The 18,934-nt window shown below is 43.0% G+C and overlaps 1 protein-coding gene across 1 annotated transcript in view; it reads left to right on the forward strand.

Moving 5' to 3' along the window:
• Nucleotides 1-1,550: 1,550 nt before the first annotated feature.
• The window catches only part of GCN1L1 (GCN1 general control of amino-acid synthesis 1-like 1 (yeast)), a 39,062-nt gene continuing 21,678 nt past the window's right edge, over nucleotides 1,551-18,934 (forward strand). The window contains exons 1-27 of the mRNA XM_010004869.1: nucleotides 1,551-1,568; nucleotides 1,730-1,832; nucleotides 2,350-2,413; nucleotides 2,974-3,105; nucleotides 4,401-4,509; nucleotides 4,973-5,071; nucleotides 5,154-5,288; nucleotides 5,710-5,778; nucleotides 5,860-5,968; nucleotides 6,386-6,460; nucleotides 6,725-6,853; nucleotides 7,079-7,129; nucleotides 7,530-7,628; nucleotides 7,896-8,069; nucleotides 9,558-9,710; nucleotides 10,473-10,565; nucleotides 12,031-12,106; nucleotides 12,270-12,429; nucleotides 12,721-12,910; nucleotides 13,025-13,149; nucleotides 13,495-13,673; nucleotides 13,799-13,892; nucleotides 14,742-14,855; nucleotides 15,052-15,250; nucleotides 15,559-15,714; nucleotides 18,059-18,240; nucleotides 18,512-18,592. Of these exons, the coding sequence (XP_010003171.1) occupies nucleotides 1,551-1,568; nucleotides 1,730-1,832; nucleotides 2,350-2,413; nucleotides 2,974-3,105; nucleotides 4,401-4,509; nucleotides 4,973-5,071; nucleotides 5,154-5,288; nucleotides 5,710-5,778; nucleotides 5,860-5,968; nucleotides 6,386-6,460; nucleotides 6,725-6,853; nucleotides 7,079-7,129; nucleotides 7,530-7,628; nucleotides 7,896-8,069; nucleotides 9,558-9,710; nucleotides 10,473-10,565; nucleotides 12,031-12,106; nucleotides 12,270-12,429; nucleotides 12,721-12,910; nucleotides 13,025-13,149; nucleotides 13,495-13,673; nucleotides 13,799-13,892; nucleotides 14,742-14,855; nucleotides 15,052-15,250; nucleotides 15,559-15,714; nucleotides 18,059-18,240; nucleotides 18,512-18,592 (3,168 nt within the window). The remainder of the gene's footprint in view (nucleotides 1,569-1,729; nucleotides 1,833-2,349; nucleotides 2,414-2,973; nucleotides 3,106-4,400; nucleotides 4,510-4,972; nucleotides 5,072-5,153; nucleotides 5,289-5,709; nucleotides 5,779-5,859; nucleotides 5,969-6,385; nucleotides 6,461-6,724; nucleotides 6,854-7,078; nucleotides 7,130-7,529; nucleotides 7,629-7,895; nucleotides 8,070-9,557; nucleotides 9,711-10,472; nucleotides 10,566-12,030; nucleotides 12,107-12,269; nucleotides 12,430-12,720; nucleotides 12,911-13,024; nucleotides 13,150-13,494; nucleotides 13,674-13,798; nucleotides 13,893-14,741; nucleotides 14,856-15,051; nucleotides 15,251-15,558; nucleotides 15,715-18,058; nucleotides 18,241-18,511; nucleotides 18,593-18,934) is intronic.

Below are 18,934 nucleotides of genomic sequence, written 5' to 3' on the forward strand. Positions count from 1 at the left end.
TCCCTACACTTGTTTGCAGCAGCGTTGTTTGTCTTCTGGCTGTGTAATGTGTGTACATGTACCTTCTAATAAAAGGCAAAGGGGTGCAGTCTGTCCTAGCAGCTCTTTTCTGGAGAGTGGGGAGTCCCAGGTGTGCCATTTGTGTGAGTCACTGAGCTGCTTGGGCAGTCCTGTGGCGTTATGCATGATTTATATTTTCATTTTCTAGACTGTTGGGATAATTCAAATATGTTTTTCGTGTCTGTACATCTTCCTGTTCGTGATTATGCAGCATGAGTGGGTGCAGCTTGGTTTGAGTTTGCACATGATGAACTCATGTAATTGAAAGGTCTGAGGGCAGATGAGCTTGTTCATGGCAGCTTGTTCTGTCAGTTCAGGTGGGAACAAGGATGTTGGTTGTTATCCCTGTGTCAATCCATACCTTGATGTCCAGAGCCCCACTTTCAGCCCATTTCTGAGGAGAGTTCAGAGTGTGAGTTGGTCACAGGGTGAGGAAGATGTGGGTGACCTCTCAATCCCAGGTGTCCACTGCTCAGGATTATCCTTACTGCCTGTCAGCAAAAAACCTTCACTGGGAGCAGCACTAATAAGGCCAGAAGCAGTTGCTGTTTCCCGGTTGCCAGATTTCTTGTGCTTAAGAAAGTACTTGTGGCAAAACTGGTGGAATTTTGCCTGAAGAGGGAACAAACAAGTTTTGATGAGCTTCTAAAGGTGTGTTTGTTTCCTGCCCTTCCTAAAGTTGCTCCTGATTATTATGATACAAAATTGCTCATTTTAAGAGCTGAATTTTAAAAGCCTTTCCTGGAGAGCTCTGGTTTGTTTTATAGAAGGACAGAAAACCTGTAAGTGCAGACCTGGCTGAGTCTTGTTCAGCCCATGTGAAGTCTTTTATCTTGCAGAAATTGGAAATGGTTTCAGCCTTTCAGGAAACTGATTGCTGAGATCTTCAATTTCTTTCTGGTCTTTTCAGACAGTGTATCTCACTCACCCTCTGGTACCGCTTGAATTTGGAAACAAAGTATTTACAGTGGTTAAATTCGGTGAAGGGCTGACAGATCTAGGCACACGGAGGCATAGGAATTAAAACTATTCCTTGTGTGAGGACATTTGGGCTTTGCCTGGATAACCTTGGGTGCTGCTGATAGTGCACAGGAGTTTTCCAGCCAGTCACAACCTTTTGTCACCTGGAGAGCTCAGTTCACAAAATCGCTGTGATGTGTGGGTTAATTCTGGAAAAGACTGAAGGCTGAGGGGTTTCTTGTTGTACTGGAAGTTATGGAATTTCACAGCTCCTGTCAGCCTGAAACCACAGCTGGTTTCTCAGAACACGCAGGTGCAGCGAGACCTGGGTGATCTGCAGTGGGAATCCCCCTTGGGGGCTGCCTGGGCTTTAGGAGATAATGCACACTGAAAGTACCTTGGTATTCTTGAGCGTATTTTTGGGGATCCTTTTAAAGGTCCTGTACTTGAGGTAATTGATGTTACCTCTTGCTTTGTCCTGCTTCTAGAAGGGTAAGTGTGTCTTGCAGAGCCTGTGTGCTGTGATAGGGATGCAGGGTAACAGCCAGGTGTGAGTTTCATCTTGTGTGCTGTGCAGTGACCCTCTCCCCAGCTGATGAGACTGTCACATTTGGTCGCTGAGAGGTCGTGTGGTGGCAGGTGACATGTTCTGCCCTCCCTGGTGTTGTCTTCTGTGCAGCCTGATGTGTTTTCCTCTCTGCGTTTTTAGATTTCTGACACACTGAAGCGGTTTGCAGTGAAAGTAACCACACCCAGCGTGAAGGAACGGAGGGACATCCTCAGTGAGCTGGGAAAATGCATTTCTGGAAAAGGTAAAAGCTTTGGGGGTCTGTTCGAGTGACTAGGGTGGAGAAGAATGTGAAAATATTTTCTTTCAAAGGCTGTGTGAAACTTGAGGTAGTTTTCTGAAGCAGAGGCTTTGCAGGGTGTCTGTGCTTCCCCACAGCATTGATTTTAAGGATGGGTTTTGTAGGTAACAGCTCTCCAGTTACTAGCATGGGTGCTTTTCCAGTTAATGGAGCATATTTAGTTGTAGCAAGAGGGATAGTATGAAAAATTGCTTTCATAAAACTGTTGAAAAAAATTGAAACAGGTTTTTTTTTGCTCTCGTGGATAGCTGGGGAATCACGTGTTCCGATTTTGCCCTTATTTAAAAAAATATGCCTAAAATATATAAAAAGAACTCTAAGATCCTTGCAAACAATGTCATAGATGTGGAGGGGCTGTGAGCAGTTCCCTGCTTTCAGTTGTGAAGTGAATGATCTTTGTGTGAAAGATCAAGAGTGCAGTGATTGATGAGGAAATGTTGTGAAACGCAATGTGTTACAGATCTCCCAGAGGGTGCAGTGAAAGGCCTTTGCAAACTCTTCTGCCTTACTCTGCATCGATACCGGTGAGTAAACTGCTGTGGAAAGGCTGGGTTATTGAATCTGTCAGTATTTATGAATTTATTGAACTGATATGGATCATCTGGAAATGTCAGCTTGCAGTGTTACAGGTGCACATGACAGTGAAAGATGCCATCTAGTAATCAGGCTCTCCATGTTTGGCATTAAAAAGTTTTACAGCACTTACCTTGTGTTTTACTGGTGATTTTTAAATTAAAACTTTGATCCTGTGGTTCATTTGGCAAAAATGGTTGCCTGTGTCCTTGTGAAGCAAGACTAAGGTATCTTTTAGACACTTTTAGAGTGGGTTTTGTTGTGGCCTGCTGTAGAGAAGCTCTTCAGAAGCTGTTTTCCTTCTGCAACCTGCTGGAGAGCCCTCCCCATAACTTCTTTTGGCTGAGGAAGAGAACGGAGCTTTCTGCCAGAAACTTCTCTTCTTGGAACAGCAAGGATTAAATGTCTATTAGCTCAACTGCTGAAACGAGAAAGCAGAGCCCTTTGTAGTACAGTATGTGTAATGTTGGCAGGCTTTGGAATGTTCACAGGGCTGTGGTTTTCATTCCAGCGATGCAGCCTCCCGCAGAGCCCTGCAGCTGGCGCTGCAGCAGCTCGCAGAGTCCCAGCCAGAGGCAACAGCAAAAAACCTTCTGCAGTCACTTCAGTCTTCAGGGATCGGCAGCAAGGCTGGAGTTCCCAGGTGCTGGAGGAGTTGCTTTGTGTGGAAGCAGTTCTGGGGTGCTGGTAGTTGCTTTTGTGTGCAGAATGATTCTTCTGCTACTGCTTGTCTAAAACATCTTGTTGGTGTTGCTGGTGTATTTGGTCTTTGTTACAGTTTTGCCATTCCTAACTTTCAAGTCATAGAATTGAATCACAGACTGGTTTGGGTTGGAAAGGTCCTTAAAGATGATTTAGTTCCACCCCCCTGCATGGGCAGGAACACCTCCCACCCAGATCAGCTTGCTCCAGGCCTCATCTAACCTTCCCTTGAACTCTTCCAGTGAGAGGACATCCACAGCTTCCCTGGGTAACCTGGGCCAGGGTCTCACCACCACCCAGTGAATAATTTTCTCCTAAATCTCTGCTCTCTCAGTTTTAATCCATTACCCCATGTCCTCTGACTGCATACTGGAGAGATAAGGAATAAACTTCTTTATCAAGAAATAGTCTCCAAAATGATTAAGAAGGACAATTTCCTTGCCCGTTCGTTGTTCAGTTGGTGGAATTCAAGACCTCATCATAGGAAGATAATGAAATTTGAAGCTGAGCTGAGCAATGCTGCTGTGCTATTGTGTTAGCATCTGGGAACACCAGTGGTTCCAAAAGGTGACGTAGGGTATTCTTCAGCTGAATCAGGCCACAGAGTGCTGTCCTGCACTGCCTCCATGGCTGAACGGAAGTGTGGCTTTTAGAAGAGTATTTGTTCTTGGTTTAAAGACTTCAAGTGATATGACACTCTCCCTTCAGCCACAGGACCTGGCCTTGTGCACAAGCACATTTCCTACATTCTTTCACTTTGAGGGAGAGGTGAAAATGGGGTGAAGATCCTGAGGGAGCTGCAAGGTGGGATGTGTTACCTGGAGTGGAGGGAGGAGGGGGGAGTTAGCAGAAGCCAGAGTTGAGTAGTGTGCCAGGAGGGAAGGTGAGCTGGGAAGCTCTTGACAATAAAGATCAGCACCAGTTGAGAAATCTTGAGTTACTTTGGTCTTTCTTCTACTAAGGTTTTTCATTCCCAGCAGGCAAAATTTAGCCTCTTTTGTGCCATTCAGAAGTCCTAAGTGTTAAGCAGGAGCTGGAACACACAGCTTAGGAGGAGCAGATTTTTTTCCGTTAAATGCTGAGACTTGAGCTGTATTTTTCTGATAAAATTGCCACACTGTTAAGGTGGTGTTTTTACTCGGGCAGAGACGAGTCTGTCATGGACTAATAGGTCCATAGGTGTAAGTTCCATACTGAGAACTGTAGGTTTACTTCCTTCTCCTGTTTGTACAACAGCAAGAGCAGTGGATCTGCAGCTCTGCTGGCCCTCTCCTGGACATGCCTACTTGTACGCACAGTCTTTCCAACACCTGACAAGAGACAGGGAGAAACATGGAAAAAACTGGTAGGTTCTTTTTGGTTTGCAGATATATCCATTTATTGATAAGAACTTAAATATGTCTAATGTCTTTTTAGTTGCTGAAACGTTGCAAGTAATTCTGAATGCAACTGATATCATGTTAAAATCCAGGTTTATGTGACAATCTATTGGGTGTATTTTGCTCCCTCCTGTTCTGCTGGAGAAAGCAGGGGGTGTAAATGCTTGAGAGTGGGGCAGTCCTGTACCTTTGCAGATCTGCTCTGCATACTGTGGTGTGTCTCAGTGTTTCTAGACTAGGTGTGCAGTCTGCAGCATGGCATGAGTTCCTTGTACCCCCCTTGAAGTATTTGCATGTGATATTCTGTCATAAAGTGTCCAGTAGCTTTTTGCAGAGCCAGCTAATCAGTGGTATCTGACATGCCTTGTTGGGTATGAGCTCTGTGAGGAATAGGTGCATAAAGGTTTTCTTGCCTGTTTCCCTTGGCAGGTGGAGGTTCAGTGCTTGCTCCTTTTGGAAGTCCTGGGAGGTTCTCATAAGCAGGCAGTGGATGGGGCCATGAAGAAATTGAACAGGCTATGGAAGGAGGTGAAGTGTACCTTACATGACCTTACTCCCTAGCTGTTCTTAGTTCTGTTGTGCTAATGTGCCTTGCTCTCTTCCTCTTCAGAACCGAGATCTGGTGGATCAGTACCTCTCTGTCATTCTTGGTCTGGAACCAAACCAGAGTTATGCTGCAATGCTGGGACTTCTGGTGCAGTTTTGCACAGCCCAGAAAGAGATGGATATTATTAAAGGATATAAGGTAAATCTGTCATACTGGATTGTTTGGGCTTTTTTGATCATACGTTGTGTCACTTCTCATGGAGAAGGACACTGAACAGGTGTCTCAGTGAGGCTGGTACTTTGCATCTGCTCTTGGTTTCATTATCTGTCAATTCAGGAGTCATGCACTTCTGACTGAAACCTTGGGTAGAGTTATAGAGGAGGTGCCAGGTGTGTGAATTTTTGCTGTGGCCTGTGCATTTTATGTGTATGGCCAACACAGGGCACTGACCTCTGCTTGACTGGCTTCAGTGAAGATGGAAGGAAAGCTTCTGCCTCGTGCATAGGGCTGCCTTCCAGAGGGGCATGAGGAGGGGCATGAAGTCGGACTTCCCAGTGATGTGTTTGGAGCTACGTGTAGGTTGTGATGTGCCTCTAATCTGCTGTCTCTGCTTGTTCAGAGTGCTCTTCTGGATTTCTACTTGAAGACCATCCTTATGAGCAAGACAAAGCCTCAGAAGCACGTGCTGGTGAGCCATCCTGTCACAGGTGGTTGTGCTGTTGTCCTGTGCAGTGTCCCTGCTGTACTGAGCGCTGTGTTCCCTTTGCAGGACAGCTGCTCCCCGCTCCTTCGGTACACGTCTCACGCTGAGTTCAAGGACTTAGTTTTGCCAACTCTGCAGAAGTCCCTGCTGCGGAGCCCTGAGAATGTAATTGAAAGTGAGTCTGTTATCTCTCCTTGTTGCTCTGTCAAAGAGCACGAGCAGTTGTTTTGGGAGGTCTAGAGTTGCTGGGGAGTGTGTCTGTCTCTCTGGACTGTGCTTTCGGTCCTGTGAGCACAGATAGCAGGATTGTCTGGCATCTAAGGGTTGGATGTGGAGAAGCAACATTTGTGGTGTGATCTCAAGTGTCTGAGTATGTGATAGCTACTGTTTGCACTGGGGACAGAATTTCACTGCTGAGTGCTAAGAATAATCCTGCATTAATCTGTTCATTTGGAATCAATTTCAGTGCTTTTTCTTCCTACTCCTTACTGACCCTGTCTGCTCTTTGTGTGAACTGTGGGAAAGGGTATATAAAAAGCTAAAAGCAGTTACTTCACAAAATGTAATATGCCATTTTCTCTTCTGCCTTCAGCAATCTCTTGCTTGCTGGTATCTGTGAACCTGGATCTCAGCCAGTATGCTCTGGACATTGTGAAAGGACTGGCCAGTAAGTACTCTGACTTCTGGAGGGATGATGAATTCAGAATAAAGCTTTCTTCCAACTCTCTGGCAGTACCTTTAACAGTGTGATTACTGGTGAAGAGGTTGTTTTATGTGGGAGGGAGGGTGGTGCTGTATCTTGGATCTGGAATAGTTCACGTGACGGTTCTAGTAGCAGAGTCAAGCCACATGAAAAGAAAGCCATGTCATTCTCTTGCTGATTTTACACAGTTTGTTGTAAGGAGCTCTTAGCTTGTGCATTATTTTCTAGGTCATCTGAAATCCAACAGTGTGCAGCTGATGGATGAAGCAGTCGTGGCATTAAAGAACCTGTCTCGGCAGTGCAGTGATCCCTCGGCTGTGGAGTCGCTGGGCAGACACCTGTTTGCCATCTTGGGGGGTGAGTAAGTTGTAGGATAAGGAGTGGAGGTGAATAAAGGTTTGCTGGCTTCAGACAGTTTTGTGTATTGTATTTTCTGTTGCCTTTAGCTGCCTGTGTGATAGAGGTGGCTCAGCCTGGGTCAGGGGTAACAGGGCAAGCTTCTGTATTTTTAGGGAAGATTCTTGCTGTAGCACGTAGCTGTTGTCTACAAGTCAGCATCACCCATCTGTTTCTTGTTGGCAGGCTCAGAAGGGAAGCTGACAGTTGTTGCTCAGAAGATGAGTGTCCTTTCAGGTGAGGATCCTTGAAGTGTGGAAGTTCAGCAGAAGGCTGACTGAAAGGGGTTTGTACTGAAGCCCTTGGGATTCCTTGTCTGTTATTCCAAATTGGCTGTGGTTAATGTCATAGGGGGTGTGGGATACCATGTACTAGTTCATGCATTTCTATTCAAAGGAAATATTTGGCTGGTAGACTAAAATGTTTTATGCAAGGAAGATGATGACTGTATCCTGGGTAAGAATGAAGGCAGAGGTTCTGCAGTGTGGGTACCTGCTGGTTGGGACATCCAGATGTAGTTATGAGAGAGAGATGTCAGTGCAAGGATTGAAATGTGAAGAGTTGTTCTGGATTGTTTTTGGATTTTGCAGCATGTGCTGGTAGTTTGGGAACTGATGGGAGAATTCTGTCCTTTCAGGGATTGGCAGCCTCAGCCACCATGCTGTTTCTGGATCATCTAGCCAAGCTCTGAGTGGAACTGTGGCTGAGCTTTTCATCCCTTTCCTGCAACAAGAAGGTGAGATCTCTTATCTTTGTTCTGGGTTAGCTAAGGTCCTTTCTTCTTGAGCAGGTTTTTGATATGGCCTGTTATTCAGGATAAATCTGGATTCCCACCTGTTGTGTTACAAAAATCCATTGCCCTGTTTGCTGAGCAGCCCCATGGAGACAGTGCTGTGTCTCAGAAGCATGTGTTCTTTTCCTGCCTCCTGCTGATATTGTTATTGTTATCTTCCTGTGTTTTAAGCAATTGGTGCACTGACATGAGCTCTGTGTTGCTTCCTAGTCCACGAGGGCACCCTGGTCCATGCAGTCTCTGTCCTGGCTCTTTGGTGTGCTCGGTTCACCACAGAAGTTCCAAAGAAGCTGGTAGAATGGCTAAAGAAAGCCTTCAGCCTCAAAACCTCTACTTCTGCTGTGAGACATGCCTACCTGCAGTGCATGCTAGCCTCTTTCAAAGGTAAAACTCTGCAGTCTCTTGACTGTGTAGCTTAAGAGAAAGTAATCAACTTTTGTTCTTCCTGGTAAAATTAGATAGCTGTGTCAATTAGGAAAGATTTTGTAAGAGTCTCTGTTCATTGACCTCCTTTGTGTTTCTCTTTAAAGTCCCTTCAAGCCTCCAAAGATGGTATGTCTTCTTGTACAGCTGGCATCACTGCCCATCAGGCCATCTTTTTTTATGTCCCCAGAGTAATTTTTGATTGCTTTATTTTTGTCTTTCACTTGAATTGTAAGGTTTTTAGCACAAGGACTATGGTTTTGGTTTATGTAGCACCCAGCAACACTGGTATCCTCGTCTGTGGCTTTGGTTCTTCAAGTCTTTAAAAAAACCACACAAAATAATTAAAATTAATGTGTTTGAAATCAGTATCTTCTAAACTTATGGTGACCCTTTTGATATTTGCTTCTGCTAGTCCAATGCTCTTTAACTTCAGCATTTGATCTGCATGTTAGCAGGTGATATCTTGTGCCTTTATGTGAGGTCTCCCTTTCTCTTTGATGCAGGGTGGATCAAAAGGACAATATGGTTTTGCTTAAGAGGCTCATAACTCAATCTGTTGTACAGGTTCAGTGGATGAGCCATCACTTACTCAATATGAATACAAGTGAAAGCATAATTCTACAATTTTATATTGTGGCTACCAGGGGTTTTTGTGTATCATAGAGCTGAAAAAACAACTCTAGATGTATCAGGATGGTGGTCCTTTCAGGCATATCAGTATGGCAAGCCTGAAGCTGCTCATGCTTGCCACAGGCAAGGCTGTGTTCAAAGGATCAGGGCCAGAAACATTCATATTCCAAAATCATTTACTCAGCACTGCAGTGCTGCCTGCCATTTCTTTGGCCCACCCGCTGAAGCAGCCAACTGGTACATAAGGAAAATAAAGATTCTGCTCCTACAGTTTCATATTTTAAACAATACCGGTGTATATTTGGCATAGAAAATCAGAATATCTTTTGTTTCCTTTTTTAGTATGTGTGTGAGATGTGGCTTCTGGAAGTAAGAGGAGCACCTAGCTCAGTTTATATGGAAGTGAGGGTTTCTAGACCAGTGGGATTCCTTGACTTGTGGATGTTTGAAGTGGAGCAGATAGTTGTAGCTTGCCAGGAATTTACTTTCACTCTTAGGGAAACAATGTTTGAAGTTAGGCTTCCTGTGAGCTGAACCAATTCCTTTACTGAAACTGAATTAGTATTTTCTTTTGCATCTCCTAAACAGAAAATTCATATTGAGATGGGACTATTTTATCTGTGAGGAAAGGGCTAAAGAGGTTTTGAAAAGTTTAATCACAGTAGTGATTGCCAAATACTCTGGTAGATGCAGTTTTCCCAGTGTGTGTCTGGTTTGTTTCCTTCTCCCATGACAACAAAAGAACCATTGAGACCCTTGTGGTGAAAAACTGAAGGACCATGCTGTTTTGTAATGTGTATCTTACTGTCTCCTCAGGTGACACTTTATTACAGGGAATGGACTTGCTGCCAATGCTGATCCAGACAGTAGAAAAAGCAGCATCTCAAAGTACTCAGGTTCCCCTGGTGACAGAAGGAGTTGCTGCAGCTCTGTTGATCTGCAGGATGTCTGTCATTGAGGGACAAGCTGGTATGTTCACAAACATCTAGTAGAGCCCAGTGTAAACAAGTTCTGAAGGCTAACACTTTTTATTGACAAAGTGCATGAGATACTGTTCCTTAATCTGTGTATTGATTCTGCACAGAGAATCACTGTCCTTTAGTAAACCTGGGAAAGTTTTATTCCCATCTCTCTCAGTTATGCCAATGAAGAATTCTTGCTCTTCTGTGGCTTTGCAAATTCCAGTTTCCATTATCTTAGGGCAATATTCCTCTTTGTCACAGAACATTCACCCTGACCTTACGGGTAGGACTGGACAAATACATTAAAATTATTACTTGCTTGTTATTTATGTACTATTTTTACAAACATCTTTGGAAAGCCTGAGGACTGAAATTCTATCTTCTGCTGGAGGATATTATAAGAACTATTTGAGTTAATACATCTGCCAAGGTAGAAAATCCAGGTGTGCTCTGTCTTATTAAAAGCAACATTCCAGATTCCTCCTTTCCTGCATGTTTAGGAAGGGTTGCCCTGTAAAAGATTAAGGTGAAATAAACTTTACATTTCACAAGCATAAGTCAGAGAAATAAATTTTTTTCAGCAGGTGTTTTTTGGGCATGCTTAGAGTTCTGAATGAGAGAGGTGAAAGGCTTTATAACTGAAGACAAGTAAAGCTAGAAATAACTGGAGTGATTTTAGGAGGCAGAACTCTAGTGTATTTTATGTATGCTAGTGAGTTTTGACTCATTTTGAAACATCCTTGATAGAAATCTGTTATTTTCCTGTCAGAGTCTAAGCTGAGTGGTTTCTGGCAGCTAATTCTGGATGAGAAAAAACAGATTTTTACATCTGAGAAGTTCTTGCAGTCTGCATCAGAGGAAGGTAAATTATCAGTTATTTCTTGCTCAAATGCTGTTTAAGTCTATTACTTAGTGAGCTACTGTTGCTATTAGCCCTGTTCTGCTGTCATCCTTAGGGGATCCAATTTCAGATTAAAATTAACAACCTGCTCTTCCAGAAGTACATCAAGACTAACTGTAGTCTAAATTCAGCAATCTATTAATTTATTTCTAATCAACCTGAGTTATCAAACATTTATAATTCTGTATCTGTATATTCTGTGAAAGTCTTTCCAGTACCAAATGTTTTCTGTGGTGTTCCAAGATTGTAAGTAAATATTTGCAGCCAGTCTAAGGGATGTGGAGAAGCCTGCAATTAAGAGGAAGCTGGGAAAAAGTAAGAGTGCTGGAGAAGAAAACATGTAGGTGAAAAATCTTTAGATATATGAGAGAAGAGTAATATGAGATGGGAAATCAATTGGGTTATAAATTAGTCTATTTGTGCTTTGTTTTGTTCTCTTGTATTTAAAGATTAATTGAGAAGAGTTAATGGAATAAGCCCTGCAAAAAACATTACTGACTACTTTAAAACTGAAAGTTTTGAAAATGAGTTAATAATTTTTCTGAAATGAATTAATTTATCTTTGTTACTAAGCTTTGAAGAAGTAAAGTTTTATACATGGGAAAGAGCATAATTTCTCCTGTGCTTGATGTGATCCCTGTTTGCTGAAGGTGTTGTGTATATCCATTCATTTTCCTTCCAAGTCTGAAAATATCCTGAGACAGTATGATTTAGAGAATTTTATGTTGCTCCCTTGTGATATTGTCTCCAAAATGTAGTGCTGATATTTTAAGAGTAAATATTGTCATGATTTGTTATTGGTTGTTTAAGCAAAATCATCCAGCTGACATGCTTAACATCCCCAAACTATCTGTGCCTTGAATGTCACAAGTCCCCCCTACCTTGATTCCTGTGGGTTATAACACACCCCATGTTTCAGCGCTTTCTGCTCCTCCTTTTATGCTGTGGTTAAACACTGATAAACAATCCAAAGGGCCTGGTTGAAGCCAGAAGATGTTGTGGGGTAAAATACCAAGGCTGCTATTCAAATAGCACTGTGCACTTGTGTGTGAGTCCAGTAGAGGTTTTACTGTCACTGAAGACATTTCTGCAGTGCTTAGGAATTAACAGAGTTGATACAGGAGAATTGTGAGTAGCATTTGGCTTGCTCTGTTGACTTAGGCAAAAATAGGTCACACAAAGTGGTCAGGAAAATTCTACTGGGATCCAGCTAACAACCTTGCTATGAAATCATAGTTCTGTTTCCAGCCTTGCCACATCTGAATCAGATTTGCCTCTAGCTTCACTGAGAAGATTATACAGAGGCTTAGTTTGAGTAGCTATTTCAGTGCATCCTGCTTGTTGTTTGTTTGTTTTCAGGTAAAAAAAAATAATCTGTTTCCTGATGAAATCTCATGCTATTTTAAATATTTGTCTTTTCCCACAGCCCTGTGTACAGTGCTGCAGCTGACAGAGCGGCTCCTCTTGGACCACGCGCAGCGTCTGCCTGACAGCAGAGTCCAGTACGTAGAGGGCTCCCCTCTGTGTCTGACCCCCTGTTCTCCTGAGGGCAGTGGAGAGGGTGGGCTTGGGACTTGGCATAAAGCCTTGAGCTCTGTGCTGTTGTGTCCAGGGGGCTTGCAGAGCTGCCTCCCTTGCTCAACCTGCTTTTCACCCTGTTCCCAGGCAGTACCACCACGCCATCATTGCGGTGCTGCTGAGTCGGACCTGGCATGTGCGCAGACAGGCCCATCAGACAGTTAAGAAGCTCTTGTGCTCTTTGGGAGGGTACAAACTGGCCTATGGGCTCTTGGAGGAGCTGAAAGTGGTTCTTGGTTCTCATAAGGTAAGTAGTCAAGAAGCCTAATCTCTGCTCAGCTAGTTTTTTTGTATGCTGCCAGTCACCTCCCTGTCTTAGATCTGCTGTTGGAACTGACATATCTCCCTGTCCTAGATCTGCTGTTAGCGCTGACATACAGCCTGGTGGGAAGATGAGTCAGTTCCAGCTGTATGATCTCCTGGAATGCCTCTTGTTATCAGATTACTGTTGCTGTTCAGTGTGGTGTTACTGTGGGGAAGTGTGCTCGGGGCTCAGGAAGGCTTCATGTGGTGTGGTAACCACAAGTTGTCCACTCAGGTTCTGCCTCATGAGGTTCTGGTGATGGAGTCAGGAGAGCTGTCAGAGCTAGGAAAGACATACATTCATCCCCGTGTCCTTCATGAAGCACTTTGTGTAATCTCAAGTGTGGCAGGGCTTGATGTGGATTCCTTTGAGCCAGAAAGGCTGGCTCTGGAGATGCTGCTGGTGAGCCATCATCCATCTGTGGGTAAGTGAAGGGATAAGACCCCTCTCATGGCCAGTGTATGGGTTCTTTGTCTTACCTTGATTCATTGTGTTGGCAGTCAGCTTCATACTTATGCTCATTTTTTCTTCATGCTAGTGGCAGTGCAGCCAGGTCTCTGGCCAGCCCTCCTCATCAAGATGAAGATAGATCCCAAGGAGTTCATTACCAAACACCTGGATGATATATTGCCCAGGATCACTGCCTACACTCCGGAGAACCAGGTGATGAACTTCTGCTTTCCGTGCATTAGTTTTGGGAGATACTTTGGAACAGAGGAGTTTTCTGGAGGGGTTAAGTACTAACTGCTCTGTAAGGGAGGAGAGCTACCTCAAAGGTGTGGAAAAGGCAGGTTTAAAGAGACCATCTCTAATGAAAAGGAGCTGGCATTTAAGGGGGGAGAAGTATGTACCAACAAGCCAGTGGAATTCTATGTACGATTCAAGTACCTACTGGACAAAGAATTGGGAATTAGAAGAAAACATGAGCTGCCTCAACAGGGCATGCTTTTTTAGACAAGTTCAAGGAATACTGATAATAATGTTTTTTTTCTTTTATTTTCTTGATAGTCATCCATGAATGCAGCAGGATCTCTCTCTCTGCTGTCACCTGGTCGGGTGCTCCCACAGCTCATCAGCACTATCTTGGCATCAATGGAGAATCCAGCTCTGTGCCAGGTTACTCGAGAGGAATTTGCCATCATGAAGACACCAGAGGGAGAACTGTATGACAAATCTATAATACAGAGGTTAGATTTTATGATTTCTTTTTTCTGATTGTCAGATGCTTTTTCTGGACAAGATCTCCTGCATCAGTGAGCCTGGTTCTTAGTCCAGAGCAGTGCTGATTCTGTTATCTGCCTTTCCTTCTCAGTGCTCAACAGGATAGTATGAAAAAGGCTAACATGAAGAGGGAGAACAAAGCTTATTCCTTCAAGGAACAGATCATTGAGCTGGAGCTGAAGGAGGTGAGTTGATGGGAACAGGAGAACCAATCTGGTGTCGAACTTCACTACTATCTGATGTTTTGTTGTGTGGCTTCTGGCATGTGTGTGTACACTGTTGGGAAAAAATCTCTGGAATTATTTTGAATACCTACATGTTGTTTTCTCTTATACCTGTATGTATCAGGTTTTTTACTCTTAAGTCTGTATTTGTTAGAATCATAGAATAGTTTGGCTTGGAAGGGGCCCTAAAGATCTAGCTCCAACCCCGCTGCATGGGGCAGGGATTTGTATCAATGTATGTGGTATGCTACTTGTTTGTGAGTGTGCTTACTAGTTGGTAATACCTGGCTTTTCTCTTTATCTCTTATTCCATGTATTTAATGTCACTTTTTCAGCAGGTAATGTTAAACAGGTACTTCCATCTTGTAAGACAGCCAGCAGTTCTGCTCAGTCTGGCCAGAGCAATGGGTGTAGGTGGGGGGGAAGAGTTTGTTCAAAGGAAGAGAACATAACCAGGTTGACTGGAACATTATTTTATTAACAGTTGGTGTCTGTTTGCTCTGGGGAGGATGACATGCCCATCCACTGTAGAAAGAACTGGATTGCACTTTCTAACAAGATCAAGTAATCTGTGACCAGTTTAAACCTGGGAGAAATTGATGTTGTGCTGCTGCTGGGACACTGCAGTGTTGTTACCCTGTTGATTTCCACTGTGTGTCTTCACTTGAGTGCTAGGCTTGGAAGAAAAATTTTACACCGTTTTAAAAGTAAATTGTGAAAAAAAAAACATGTCCAGCTTTCTTCTCAGTCTAATTGAGGAGATGGTGTTATTAGCTCCTGGATAATGATGTCCATGGCTCTCTACTGCAGGAAATAAAGAAGAAAAAAGGGATAAAGGATGAGGTGCAACTGACTAGTAAGCAGAAGGAGCTGATGCATGCACAGCTGGAAAGGGAGTCTCAAATAAGAAAACGGCTGAAGGAGGTAAGTTTTGATGGTCCTTTTTGCCAGCTCTGCAGCTGCCATGACCCAAAGAGTTTTGATAAAATGAAAATGGAGTAGCATAGAGAATATTTAGCAATAACCTATTTGTTTATTTCATTAGAAGTCAGGTTCAACAACTTGATTGTTTTCCCAATGGAGTTCTTGTGGATAACCTTTTGAATTGTTTCTCTTACAGCTTGATAATGAGCTGGAAACAGCCCTAGGACTCCTGGATACTGTTATAAAGAGAAAGCCTCCTGGTCTAACTCAGTACATCCCTGGTCTTGTTAGTTCCTTTTTGCCACTTTTTCGATCACCTTTGGCTGCTCCAAGGATCAAGAAGCCTTTTCTTTCTTTAGCTTCCTGTGTCATGCCTGCTCGACTGAAAACCTTTGGTTAGTATTTGCAGTTGCTATTTAAAGGCAGGGTACACTTTTTTATGGCAGGGTGGTGAAAATCCTTTCTCTTACAAGCTGTTGATCAAAACTGTGTAACAAAACCCACGCTGAAATGGTGCTTAGGGAGATGACTGTGACTTCCCAGAGCTCCTGCTACTGAACAGACCTGAGTCTGAAGACTTGGAGTTGTCTGGTCATTGTGACCACCTCTCAGGAGCAGTTGGTCACCATGGGGCTTGGGGATTTTTCAATCAAGAAATGTTTGGGTTTTATCCTCTCATGGATTCTTTATTCTCTTATGCCAGGCACTTTGGTGAGCCACGTGACCTTGCGCCTGATGAAACCTGAATGTGAATTAGATGAATCCTGGTGTCAGGAAGAGCTGCCCACTGCTCTGAACAGAGTTGTTAGCTTGCTGCATACCCACACCATTCCTAGCAGAACAGGCAAGGGAGAGCCAGGTAAAAATCTTGTAGATCCCTCTGACACCCACCACCTCAGCAATAACTTTGGTTTTGCTGGTTTTTATAATGTTTTATAGGTTGGACTTCACTGTTTTAATCAGATAAATCTTAATTGACATGAAAAACCTTAAGGGTTTTTTTGTGTGTGTGCTGGTAGTAGCAGAAATTGTCTAACAAGTGTAAGAAGTGTATAAATGATATAACAGTATTTTTTCTTAAAATGGTTCATACAGAAATAATAGCAGTGAAATTAAGGCTCATCTTTGCCAAGGACAGTTCCTGCTTTTCAACACTACTTAGCATAAGTGATTCAGTGAGACTAAGTGGAAAGACAAAACAATTGCTTGTTATCTATGATCTCAGCAGTGAAGTGCCTGTGGCCTCTGCTTGTTTGCTCTGTAGTGCTGCAGTTCATGAATATTTCATTCTGGCACTTGTAGAAGCAGCAGTTCTTTCCCACTCTGTAACATGAAGGGAAGCACCAATATTTATACAGTGCAAGAATATGATCTGGATTAAAATGAACCTTTTTATTTTTTTTCCCCACTGCTTTAGTTTAGATCACTTCCAGATTCTACTTTTACCACAACATTGAAGATAATAGAGTCATAGAATCATCAAGGTGGGAAAAGACCTTCAGGATCATGTCTAGCTGTCCTCTCTACAACCTCTAACTACTAGTACAGAAGAGGGAGGTTAGTCTGCTTCCTTTGGAGGCAGACATGGCTTAGGCTGTCCTTAAGCACCTGGTGTGCTGTAGATAGAGGTGGTTCATGATCCGGCTTGATCAGAACCTGCTGAAGTGGATGGTTTGTAATTTTTTAAAGGAAGTGTAGGATTCTGTTTGGACCGTTACCCCAGTAGTCCAGTTCTTCTCTTACTGTCTGTTGCCAGTCAGATCCACAGTGATGTGGATCAGTCCTCACAGCTGAGTAGTAGCAATTGACCGTGGTGAGCACCACTGCAGTGATGAACATCTTGATAATAACTCAGTGTCTCCACTGGATAGCTTGTTTCCATAGTAATTGTAAATTCACTAACATTTGAATCAGTGTTCAGGCTTATTTCCAGAAAGCAGTGGAAGTATTTGCAACCCTCCTGCTTCAAGATTTCCTACAGTTAAATTAATATTAAATTAATATCTGATTATTTTTCCCCCGACTTCTCTTGTAAGTAGAAGTAGGATCGTTGTTGGACAAGTCAAGTTACATTCTCAAAGATTTTTTCCTCAAAGTTCCTTGTAGTCTTACAGTATTATTTAACAGAGGATAGTTTTTTAGGTTACCATGTGACTTAAGAGAGGCCATACTTCTTTATAATGTGGATGATGAAATTTAATATTCATTGCTGAAATGCCAAGACACATTTTATAATCTTTCTTATTGGTCAATACCAGCTACTGTGTTAATAGAGCATTTATCTTCTCTGATAAAGCTTTCTTCCTTCTGCTACAGAGAGGGACAGTTTCTGAAGCTTAAAAATACCTGGCCCTTGATTAAAAAAAAAAGAAGAAAAAAAGCATAAGAGCAAACAGATACTGAGCAAACAGGAAAATCCCACATCAGAAATGCAGGGGGTTTTACCTAAGCTGTTCATGTCAAAAAGTGAGCAGCTCACAGGGTATTTAATATTTCTCCCCTGAACTACTTTTGCAGTACCCATGCCCTACATAAGCTGACTAATACTGCAGTACTGGAGCTGCAGAGCTCTTCATCTTCCTCTTAGGAGTTTAAAATCTGGCTTGTTCTGACAACTCACGATGTAGAAAGCAAATATTTTCCCTAGGTGTCTAGTGCTTGAAGTTTACCTGGACTAGCCAGAGAACTGCAAGAAGCATTTATATCCCATGGCCAAGCCCCTGTGAGAAGGAAGGATCAAAACCTTTAACAACAGGAATCCAAAAAGTTTAATTTTTTTAAGGGGGGGCAGGGAGGAGACTTGCATCAGAGTTAGATGAACTTTATTCTCAGGAACATCCTCAAGCTGCGGACTGGAATGAGAGGTTAGGTTGGTAAGAAGTGTTTGAAGGCCATATAGCTGGCGCATGGGCCCCTACTTTGGGACAGACGAACTTTAAAAGTGGTTTAGTTAAATTGTATCAGATCCTTGTGTGGATTTTTGGTGCTCAGAAGTGTAATTGACCTTTTTTTTTTTTTTCCCCAGCTTTATTTTCATTCTCAGTGTACACACAATCTTAATGCATTTTAAAGCTTTTATTTCAATATTGGTTGTGTGATGAATTTGATTACCTCTTGCCCACAAGTATTTCCAGGATAGGCAAAACCTCAGCTTTGTCTGTTTTGTTTCTCCTTTCCTGTCTGATTGTTTTTCTTTTTCACAGGCGCTGCCCCCTTATCAGCTCCAGCATTTTCCTTAGTCTTTCCTCTCCTAAAGACTGTTATGACTGAGACACCTCATGACAGTGAAGACAAGGAGGAGTTTCTGGTCAAGATTCTGCAGATTCTCACAGTCCATGCTCAGCTGAGATCATCAGCAAATGGCCAGACTTTGATGGTGGATGAGGTGAGAGCTGAGGGGATTAGATGACCTCCTTCAGCAGTTGCTCAGATGAAGTGTGGGATCAAACAGCTAATGTGTAAACTGGACAAAACAGATTAATCCTACAAGTTAAAGTGAACAATGTGAGATTGTTTTGTGTCACAGGCTTTGGTTACCTGTCCATTTTTAGGTTTTGGTTGTGATTTTTATAAGGATTGTCATACACAGGCAAGGTACTTTGGAGTCATGGGACATAAGACTGTTTCTCCTCTGCCTCTTCCCCCCAACCTTTCAGAATGGCCCAGAGTTGCTGCCCCGGAGGGACATGCTGATTCTGCTGACCAGGGTGATAGGAACAGGTTCTCCACGGTTACAGGTGAGTCCTTGGCTTCATAGCCACAGTCCGGATTCTGCCTAAGCTTCATCAGCATCTAACTGAGAGAAATACACTCACCTGGATTAAGTCTCTGAGGCTGCTGGTTGATGTGTTACCAATTTTATCCTATGTTTATGGTGTTCTTCTTGGGATACAAGTGCCTTTTTTTTTTCCCATGGATCTTATTGCACCAAACATGTTCTTCAGTTTCCCTCAGTAACATTTTACTCCTTTGCTAAGGCCTTGCTCTATCAAGGAAGTTGACACTCCCCTGAGTGTTTGTTCTAAGGGATGGGATGACAGAAAGGTCAATAACAAGGAGGGAAAGGGTTGGACTGAGCT

The sequence above is a fragment of the Chaetura pelagica genome, unplaced genomic scaffold, assembly GCF_000747805.2.
Source record: "Chaetura pelagica isolate M959 unplaced genomic scaffold, ChaPel_1.0 scaffold249, whole genome shotgun sequence".
Taxonomy (NCBI): Eukaryota; Metazoa; Chordata; class Aves; order Apodiformes; family Apodidae; genus Chaetura; species Chaetura pelagica.